Below are 10,264 nucleotides of genomic sequence, written 5' to 3'. Positions count from 1 at the left end.
TGGCTTGTGGCTGCCACAGCTCCTCCGGGACAGGATGCACCAGCCTTGGCCATCGCTGCTGCGCCAGCTCGGGGAGCACATGGCATGGGATGATAATGGGAGAGGGAGCGATGAGAAAGCACACACAGCGCTGGAACAAACTTAGAGCAGATGGCAGAACAAACAGCACCGGGATTTTTGTTTCACATAATCTTTTGCCCCATTTGCGCACACGCTTAACCTCTTTCTCCATAGAACGGACCTCCTCTTGGAAGATGAGACCAGAAACACTGGAAGGCTTTCAGAGAGGCAGGTGTTGTTTTGCTCTGAGCGTCACCAAGGACAATACACAGATCCCGAAGGAGTTTGACTTTTTTTTCTTCCTTAAGAGTCAGGCCAGTTTTGTGTTATTGCCCTTTTTAAAAAGATTTGACAAGAAACCAACTTTTCTTTTTATTTTTAAAGGCCAGGGAAGTGTAATGCTGCTACAGTAGTCAGCTGCCTACATGAAGAGCAGTAAGAGTATGTCAAAGACCCTGCGCTCCTTCACGCCTCCAAACTACAGACGTGAGCATTTAGCCTTTACTTCCACTGAGCTGCTGCCACCCGTGGGTGAAGTGTCTATGCTGGGAATGCCAGCAGGATTAATGTGTATATATGTTCTCCAGGGCATGTAAGGGTTAGGAGGAGGGGAAAAATAAATAAATGAAATCCTGCACATATTTTACAGACTTTTCAAATGCCGGAAAGCTAAGGGGTTTCTGTGGAGTCTTGGGACGGAAACCACTTACTGACTCGCTGACTCTGCAGGGCCAAGTTTCACCCACAGAAGGCAGTGACTATGCACAGCAATGCGCTCCCACATCAGAACACACCATACGGGGCCCAGGGGTGCCACCTCATACTGGTCTGCACGAGGAGGCAGCTCTGTACAGCCTGGGGATCCCACTGGGTGCAGCTGGACGCCTACGGGATCTCACCATGCTTTGCTTGAAAATGCCACCAGCCAATTTTAGTATGAAATGCTCAAGCAATCGCATGACTTTCAAGCTCCAAGTATAATTAGGTTTAATACATAAAACACTTGCCCGTATCAAAGTGTCCACCACGCACATGCCAGATACCAGGGAACAAGCACTTGCCCTGCGTGTCGAATGCCAGCAGCTCTTGCCAGCCACTGCTCTTGTCACTACCATTTTATGAGGTTATTTTACATGAGACTGGTGGAGTTCCTTCTCACTCATGCAATATAGAAAGCCATCTAGCCCCCACCCACCTAGCACGGTTCCAGTACAACCACTCCTTCACGGTCTTGCTCCCAGCATGTGGGGCAGGGCTTGCTGCTCACATCCCCAGCACCACAAGGGCACTGGGCATGTCATTTGAAGCTGAAGCACAGATTAGCTATCTGGAAAACAGGAGCAGCGACCCTTGTAAGCTGCTTTACCATCTAAGGTGGCAGTTTTAAACTGCAGGAGCAGGGACACAGAAGGGTGAAGGTGACAACAGCTTACCAGCCAGGCTGCTTGGGACGCATTGATCGCGGGCAGGAGGACATGGGGCAGGTGTGGCCACACAGAGGTGGCAGCAGCGATCTGGCCGATGATGTATCCAGAACAAGCTTTTGCTGGCAGCTCCCAGCCAGCTTCTGGAGAAACAGGAGTCAACAGTGCCTGCCCTGCATCACAGAGACACAGCTTTGTCTGTATTTTAGGAGTGTTCATAAAGCTTCATAATTAACACTTAGAAAATAATTAAAACAGTCAGGGATTCTTTTAACGACGCTAACAGCTCCAAGTAAGAAGCTGATCAGCTTGGCAGTTGAGTGCACTGAAGACAACGCTTTCCATCTAACACTTCAAAGAAGCCAAGCACTTTTGCACTTTTAGCATGATGTATTGCAAATTAAAAGCACCAGCACGAGTTTACAACTTCTGTATCAGGCTGCAGTGCAGCAGCCCTGCAGACACCACGCCTGGTCCTCCCGGAGCAGCAATGCAGCACGGTACTTCCACGAAGTTCAAGTGAACCAGGCCATCATTCCCCTGCTGACCCTGCTGGATACAAGCTGTATTTTAAAAAAGAGACAGTATCAAAAAGCTGTAAACAGGGCGTGGAGTTCCTGCTGTATGCTGATCTGTTCAGAAACAAACAAAAGAGCATGTTCAGTTAAACACAGGAACTCCCTAAAGTGAATTGTTGTCATAGGTCAGAACCATTAAACAGATTAAATCCAGAGGAGAGCAAAAACTTTCTGCAGCGTACACAGTGGCTCTCTGAAGACATGCTTTTCTAATTTCCTGTGTTGTGGTGCCTCTTCCTAGAGGATTTTCCTTCATGGATTTTCATCTCCCTGATAGCATGATCCCTGGCTGAATTAAAGCTGCCATTTTAGTAGGTTTAATTCTTAACTACCAGCAATGCGCAATGCATGTCAGCTCTGACACAAAATGGGTGAATGTCCAGGAACTACAAGATTGCCAGTTTGCTGGTATCAGTTACACGGTGATGTGCTAGAAACTTATCGCAGGCTGTGTAGGAACAAATGACCTATTTGAAAATGAGACCTATTGACAAAGGAAGTCAGAGCCTGTCTTCCTCACCTCATTTGAATAAAACAAATAGGCCAAGCCCAGGCAGAGAAAAATTTCAGTGAAACAATCTTGTGAGCTCAGCACAGAGCTGATTTTTCAGCTTCTCGTATTTGACTTCAGGTAAATCAGGATTTTTGTTTAAATCTGTTCTCACTTAAGAGCTTTGAAATAACTGTTAGAAGCTTGAGGGTACCTTTTTTAAGTTCTCTCAGTAGCAGCTGCATTTATGCAGGAACTGCACTATGACTCTTTTTAAACCCGAAAGCAAGTTGTTTCCCACTGTGCTTACTGTCCCCACGCTGCATCGCCTGGCTGCAAGGAACACTGGGCTGGAGGCTTGTAAAGAGCACTGCTGAAGAAACAGAAGTGAAACCCAGAAATCTGCTTTCATTATCCAAATTGAATGAGCATGAGAAGTGAAGAGAGATTATGTGAATAAATGCCATGTGCTTGACCTTTTTTCCTTCCACTGACTTTTTTTGCTGCCATACAAGAAAGGTGTTTGCTTGCTACAGGGCCTGCCCGGGCTGGGAGAGCGCCCGTGCAAGCAGAATTGTGCTGCGCCCCGCTGCAGCTTGTGTGGGCAGAGAAGGACACAGCACCAGCACCGACACCTTCAGCAAGACATGACAGACCAGATTTTTTGCATACCACAGCAAAGAAGCTTAAAAACTGACATATAACACCATTTTGGGACTCGCATTTTTTGAACTCCAACAAGCGTCTCATTTTTTCTGAGTCAAAAGGAAAACACTGGCTATTTAAACGTTCTCAAGAAGCCCAATGAATAGATTTCTCTTTCCGTTAATGGGGAGGCAGCTGGGCTCCTTCGGCAGCACTATGGCTCTTGCCAATGTTTACAGTGAATACCCCTTCACAAGGAAATCATGCCGCGAGCAGGTGCAGCGCCAGCAGATAACGCCAACGGCTCCAGTAAGGCCATTGTGAATGCCAGCCTAAGCTGGGAATGCTGCCTGCTAAGCCTCTTGGTCCTGCAGAAGTTTCTGAATGTAGCGGAGCATGAAATGCTCAAAACCAGTACTGGCCACCAAGCAATGACCAAAAACTCCCCAGGCCCAAAGACAGAGGCAAAGCGAAGGGATGGGATGCAAAGACCAGAGGCAAGAAGGGCTGGATGAGCACCCACGTGGGAATTCAGGGCTTGAGCTGGGCTCCCGACTTCCCAGGAGAGCAGCTCCGGGGCCCTTCCCTCTGCTCTCGCACGCTTTGGTGGCTTTGCCAGCCCAGGGAAGAGGACTGACGCTCCCACCACACCAGGCAGATGACCAGCCGAGTACAGCCCCTGCTTGTGTCCTAGTGCCCACCCAGCCTGGAGGTCACATTCAGCTGCCTCCCCTCCAGCACCCCGCAGCCACCCTCTGCTTGGTGCTTCTGCAGGCCTGGCACAGCTGGGCCTCAACAGGACCACAGCGATTGCTGCGTGCTAATCATTACATAGCACAAGGTCTGCTGGCACCTGCCTGGAAAGTACACAAACACTGAAGGTCTGAAAGCTGCAGTTGGGATTACACATGGTGCTGGGCTTAACCACCAATTTTCCTTCTGTATTTAAAGACAGGAACAGTGGAGTCTTGCTTCCCTTTTCCGAGGCAGAAAAGAGGATGAGCAGCAGTTTTCAATTGAAATACAGTACTTCATTGAGACAAGCCATCAGACTGAAACTAAAAAAAAAAAAAAAAAAAAAAAAAAAAAAAAAAGAAGGGTCAGGCAGACTGTTAGCCCGAATTGCCCTGAGCTCAATGCTGCTCCCACGAACAGACCGTGCTGTTCAATCCTCCATCCCAGTGTCCACAGCAGAAAGCAGCTCCAGGACCGCAGGATCTGGCTGCCAGGGGCCAGTCCCCTCCACTCCCGCAGCTCTCCCTGTCTGGAGACTGGGTCCTGCGATGCTGCCGTGACCAGGAGGAGCTCGGGCTGCCAGCAGGCAGAAGCCCAGCTCAGGGCGCTGGGACCCCATGCAGCAGCACTATGCCCCCTGTCCCAGTCTGGCTTCTCAGCTCTCTCTGGGCTCTTCTAGCTCTTAGGAAACCTACCCCTTACATCCTTTGCCAAGGAAGAGCAACAAATGTTCTCTGAGCTGCACCTTTTACACCAGACTGACGTGACTTTATTCAAGGACACTTCCAGACTGTTTTCTTCTCTTTTCCAGAGAACACTGTAAAAGTGGAGCATAATATCCTCTCTGGCATGGCTTTTGTGTGGCCTGCCAGATCGGATTACATTGGAAATCAAGATACTGATATTTTCATCTTTGCTCCGCTTTATACCGGGGAGACACTGAGATCAGCAGCAGGACATTCCCTGCAATACTTGACCTCTGTTCAGAGCACTTCTTGCCCTGTTGCTCGCCTTGCTCTTCCGTGCATATCCCCCTAAGCACTCAGTGTTTTGGAAACTACCTTCATTTCCCAGCATTAGTCAGCTCACTCCCACTGTAGCCAGTTTCAAGCACTGCAACCCCCTCACTGCCAAAGAGGATCGGGGAAGACACCCGTGAGCATCGAGCTGCCTGTGTGTGACCTCGGAGAGGAACTGAGCACGCCGTGAGGTCTTAATCCTTTTGCTGAGGAGCCAAACCAGAGTTTAGAGAACTGGAAGTTAGAGAACAAGCAGACATTTGTTCAGAGTGAGCAGCGTGAGGGGGAGCACTGCGAGTTCCTTCCTGCCTCCATGGGACTTACCATCTCTCAATGTTCCTTTTTGTTGTTCTCCCCTCACTTGTAACTGCTCAGCACAATGGGGCTCTATGTAACAGGGCCGCGGTGGCGGGCACAGGGCAGCTGCAGCAAGCAGCCCTCCTTCCCCAGGCCCTGGGACACCTCTGCCTGTCATGTCAGCCTGTGGGGAGAAGCAGGGTGCCTGCTGCAGGCTGCGGCCGTGCTGACTGGATGGCCAGGCAAGTTCTGCCAAGAGACAGCCTGTCACCCACCCAGCGCTCAGAAACCAGCGCACCCGCTGGGCGAGCCCGGAGGGCAGGCCTTCGGAAGGGCAGGGAGGCAAGCTGAACATGCATCAGGCCCATCGCAGCCACAGAAATAGGCAGCTTTGAGAACTGTCCTTGCCACAGGAGTGCAAGATGGATTTTAAGAAGAGTTAAACCTGACACCCTTCAAAAAAAAAAAAAAAAAGCTCCCAGCTGCTCAGGTATTACTAATTTGAGAAGGGCTAAACTGAACCTGCTGTTGCTCAGTCAGCATCACACCAGGCAGAAGCTTCAGTTTCAGTAGGAAAAAAAAGTGCATATATGAAAGAGAAAGGCAGCAGCAACTCTCAGCTGAGAAGAAACAAGAGCTCTGTTACACTCTGCAAGTAGGAGCAGCTCCTGGATGAGCCTCCCTGCACCCTATGTTAGCAAACTTTGGAAAGGTTTGGCCTACAAAACCACAGGGTTATTTTGTTACAGTAATGAAGCTGCCTTTGGGACTGGATTTTCCTCCTAGGCAGCCTTACCCTAGTCTTGAGCTGCAGGACTCCTCTGCAACAGAGACTGGTATTCACGCTGCTCTAACACTGCCCAGCTCTTCTTGTTTCAAGTCCAAGCACCAAGAAGGTGGATACAAACCGATGCATCCATGTGACACGTGCACATCCTGAGTACTGTCATCCATCCCACCAAATAAGAAGAAAGTTATTGTTCTTTAAAATAAAAATACTCAACATTTATTCACCATTTTAAGTCACCATAGTAAAATTGTACACGCTGTAAGTAACCCAGGAACGTTATTAAAAGCTACCAGAAACATAAGGCAATTTGTACAACCATTGAAAGAAATACACAGCATGTTGAAAATAGAGTGAAATATTACTCAAACAAGACAATGCTTGATACACATTAGAGTGAGAAGAACCAGCATTAAAAATGAAATTTTAAACAAAAATAAAGATGTCATGGCTACAAGTATTATACAGTGATAAATACTTCAAAAATATATTAAGATATATGGAAAATCTTGTTTTGTCAGGGAAATCCAGAGAAATTCCAGCCTCCACTGGATTTCACTATACCAATTAAGGTTTAATATTTAAATTCCTTTCAGTAAGAACGGGTACTGCAGCCATTACGGTCCTGTATCAATACTTATATTCTTGTAGTGTAATGAAATCAGCCTTATGTTATATTAAGCCATAATGCCTCTCACATCGTGGGTACTAATTGCTCTAAATCAACCAATGAGTTGCCTTTCAGTAACAAGCGCCGGGCACCGCGTTTGAAGCCACAAACCATGTTATATCACAGTTGACATTAGCCCACGTTACAGTATTAATGGAAGGCAAGTTCTGAGACTTGCTTCCATTTAAATAAGACGTCTTGAACAGAGGGTTTCGTTGCAAGTCCACCATAGCTTTTTCCTAGCATAACATTGAGTACTCAGAAGTTACAGTACATGAACCGTGGTAATGTTTAGGTTAAACCTTCAAAAAGAAAGTCCAAGGGATGTTTGGAGGCAACAGGTTTTGAACATGAACAAATGGTCGTTTAGTACACATTTGTTTGTGATGTTACCGGGTATCAAGTGAAGCAGTCTATAGCCAAGGATTTGGTGCACCAGTTTTCCAAGACAGTTTAAAAATATAAACTTCTTCTTTGAGGGTCTGTTCTATAGAAAATAGAATGAGATCTGGTAAAATGTCAGTTTGAGAGTACTTTCCCACCGCAAGATCCGTTCATCAGCCTATCGCACCACCAAGAGAAAAGCTAATCCTGCTATTCCAAACCCTGCTGCTGCCATTATAGCATTGCTTATGGTACTGTTCTGGTCAGCTGGTTGAGAGCCATGCCTGCCGAAGAAGCGACAGAAGCCATCCTAGAAAAGCAAGAGAAAGGACATTGAGTTGGTTGGCTTAATAATCAGTTTTCTGTTGTTTTGAATACAGTTTGAATACAGTTTGGTTCACAATCTGAGCACACCGCCTGTCAACTGCAGAAATTTCTATTTTAATCATGAAAGTCTAAGCCCTATTGTCTTCAGCATATGAAAACGCTTTGTGTGAGCTTTTGCAAAAAAAAAAAGAGCAATAGCTAGATGTGCTTGCATGCCTTGCTCAAAAGACAATTGCGAACTTCCTATCGAGATGTTCAGCATGTCACTATATTATTTTCACCCTTTTAAGCAAGCTTCTGATCACAGCTGCCAGCATTGTTCCCCCTCATTCAAGTTTCAGAAAGTATCTGAAACACAGGATATGGAAATTTCCACTTAAAGACAGGAGCCTGAAGCTTGTCCCATCTTGGTCAATGCATGACTCTGATTACATATTCTCTTGGAAGGGCCAAGTGGATGCTGCTCAGAGCTGACCTATGACAGAGCAAAGCTGGCAGCTGCTCTACCAGATCTTTATTTGTGATAATCAGAAGTGGCAGCAATACAACTCCAGATGGTCATGTTTGAACTCTGTTCAGCAGATGTCTATGTAAACAAGTTATACTCTTAATTTCTTCCGGAACTTTGTTCTTTACACTCTAATTTGCGCGAACAGGCAATGTGATTCTGCTAAATGACAGTTTGCATCACAACCAACCACCATATCGCTCCTAACGTTCAGATGGACGAGTGACCACTGGAAAACCAAGTTCATTTCGGTCTCTGGAAAAGTCAACGAGTCAATGGCTCATTCTCCCCCCTCCCTTTTATCTTTAGTGCTTATTTGTACTGGCATCAAATACTCCACTAGTACTGAAAGTAGGAAATTTAAAGTTCTCTGGGATAGCTGACAGCTTGCTTGAAAACGCGGGCGGAGCTGCTCAGATGCCTGAAGCACCATCCTTTCAGCAGATATCTCAAGCGGTGGAAAAGCACTAACTGCCGTGGCTTTACGTCGCAAGACACGATGAGGCTACTGCCCACGCTTCCAGGAGACCCCAACCTCACCAGCTCTAGAGCAAGCAGGGATGAGAGCCACGAGTCTTCATTCACAAGGACGTCCGGGGACACACACCGGTATTTGGCATTCATACCCGGAGGAGACCTGCGCCAGGCTGTTCTCTAGCGTCAGAGGCCGCAGCCCCGAGGAGGAGGCGCACCGTGCCCCCAGAGCTCGGCGGCACCGCTCCGCGACCCGCGGCGGAGCTCAGAGGGGCCGCGCCGGCCGCCAGCACCTTCAGAGCCCCCTGCGCACGCCGCCCACCTCAAGCCCCCAACCCCGCGCCCACCGCCTCCCGCCGGGGTTGCCCGCAGCCCGCAGGCGGCCCCCGAGCCGACGGCTCCGGCACCGCCCGGAGCCGAGCCCGGCGCTGCCCCCGGGGAGGCGACGGGCCCGAGCCGCCCCCGGTTGCCCCGCGGCCGGGCACCCCCCCGGCCGCAGCCCGCCCCGCCTCGCCGCCCGGCCCCGCTCACCCATCCGCCGTGCGCCCGCAGCCACTCGCCCCGCTCCTCGGCCAGGTAGGCGGCCAGCGCCTCGGCCAGCTGGCGCGGCCCGTCCCCGCAGCCGCGCTCGCCCAGCGCGGCCGCCAGCGTGCCGGCGAACACCACGAGCGCCAGCAGCCGGCCCCAGTTGAGGCCGCCGTCGGCCTCCAGCTGCGCCGCCACCCGCCGCAGCAGCGCCGCCGCCTCCCGCGGCTCGGCCCGGGCGAGCGGCGCGCAGGAGCGGAAGAAGGGCCGCTCGCAGCGCTCCAGCTCGGCCGCCGCCCGCCGAAGCGTGGCCGCCGTGGCGCTGGGCGGCAGCGCGGCGCCGCCGCCGCGGTGCTGGAAGTAGTCCTCCAGCAGCAGCGCCGTCTCCTCCTTCAGCGAGCCCGGCATGGCGGCGGCGGCGGCCCCGGGCGGCTGCGGCCCCGCAGCAGCTGCCGCCGACTAAGAGGCGGGGCGGCCCCTCCGCCCCCGCCGCCGCCGCCGCCGCCCGCACGGCCCGGCCCGGCCCGGCCCGGCCGCTCTGCCCCGCCCCGGCCCGCCCCGCCCCGGGGCACCCTGGCGGAGCGACGGGACCGTCTGCGGCCCGCGGGGGGCCGCCGGCTCCACGCGCGGCCCCCCAGGGCGGACGTCTCCACGCGCGGCCCCGCGGTGGTGGCGTGGCCCCAGCCCCCGGTCTCTGCACCTAAGGAGCCGCAGGGTTCCGGGCGCTGTAGGATGAGTGCCTTTTGTACCCGTCGAGCAGACACGCTGATGGTTGAGTTTCGGCAGACGTGCGGGCAATGCTTAGGGTTTAGGATCTAATTTAGGCCTTCGTGGTACAAAGGCTGGGCCCGTCAGTGCTGCTGGCGTGAAGTAAAATGGCTGAGGACAGGACCAGCAGAGTGCTGGTGGCTGTGCAGCACCTGGGACCTGGGCTGCTGGAGACCCCCTGCACATCCCCACTGCACCCTTTGAGCTGTGAGTGCTGCTCACTGCTTAACAGATAATCCAAGCTCATAACTACGACACCAAGATTTACAGCAGGGCCCGGAGCAGGTACTAACACAACCACACTCACCTTGCTTTTGCCTCCTGCTCTGTGCCAGCGTCCAGCTGAGGCAGGCCAGAGCACAGCGTAGCCAGCGCTAGGGAAAGGTGCTGCTGCAGCTGCCTGGGACTGGCTCGTGCCCTTGTCCTGCAGCAGCCTGGGTCACGCTCGTGTCACACAACAGGCTCCAGGTGCCCAACGCACCAGCACAGGATCGCTCACCTTCACCTATCTTGAATTACAGCTGTCTTGGTTTTACACAAGTGATTATACAGCGATCCCTGATAAGCCATTAG

The 10,264-nt window shown here is 51.4% G+C and overlaps 1 protein-coding gene across 1 annotated transcript; it reads right to left on the bottom strand.

Moving 5' to 3' along the window:
* Nucleotides 1-6,356: 6,356 nt before the first annotated feature.
* Nucleotides 6,357-9,410, bottom strand: BCL2L10 (BCL2 like 10). The gene is made up of 2 exons (XM_067003630.1): nucleotides 8,930-9,410; nucleotides 6,357-7,399 (listed from the first exon to the last, which is right to left on the bottom strand). Exons 1-2 carry the CDS (start codon nucleotides 9,329-9,331, stop codon nucleotides 7,268-7,270), a joined length of 534 nt encoding a protein of 177 aa, XP_066859731.1. The 5' UTR covers nucleotides 9,332-9,410; the 3' UTR covers nucleotides 6,357-7,267.
* Between the last annotated feature and the right edge of the window lie 854 nt (nucleotides 9,411-10,264).

Source organism: Anser cygnoides, chromosome 11, assembly GCF_040182565.1.
Source record: "Anser cygnoides isolate HZ-2024a breed goose chromosome 11, Taihu_goose_T2T_genome, whole genome shotgun sequence".
Taxonomy (NCBI): domain Eukaryota; kingdom Metazoa; phylum Chordata; class Aves; order Anseriformes; family Anatidae; genus Anser; species Anser cygnoides.
This window is presented reverse-complemented; position numbering and strand designations above follow the sequence as displayed.

Bases quoted from the DNA above. Each gene is read 5' to 3' on its own strand.
- BCL2L10 (XM_067003630.1), bottom strand. From the start codon at position 9,331: ATGCCGGGCTCGCTGAAGGAGGAGACGGCGCTGCTGCTGGAGGACTAC. The intron at 7,400-8,929 runs GTGAGCGGGGCC...TTGCTTTTCTAG, and splicing joins TGCGGGCGCACGGCGGATGG to GATGGCTTCTGTCGCTTCTT.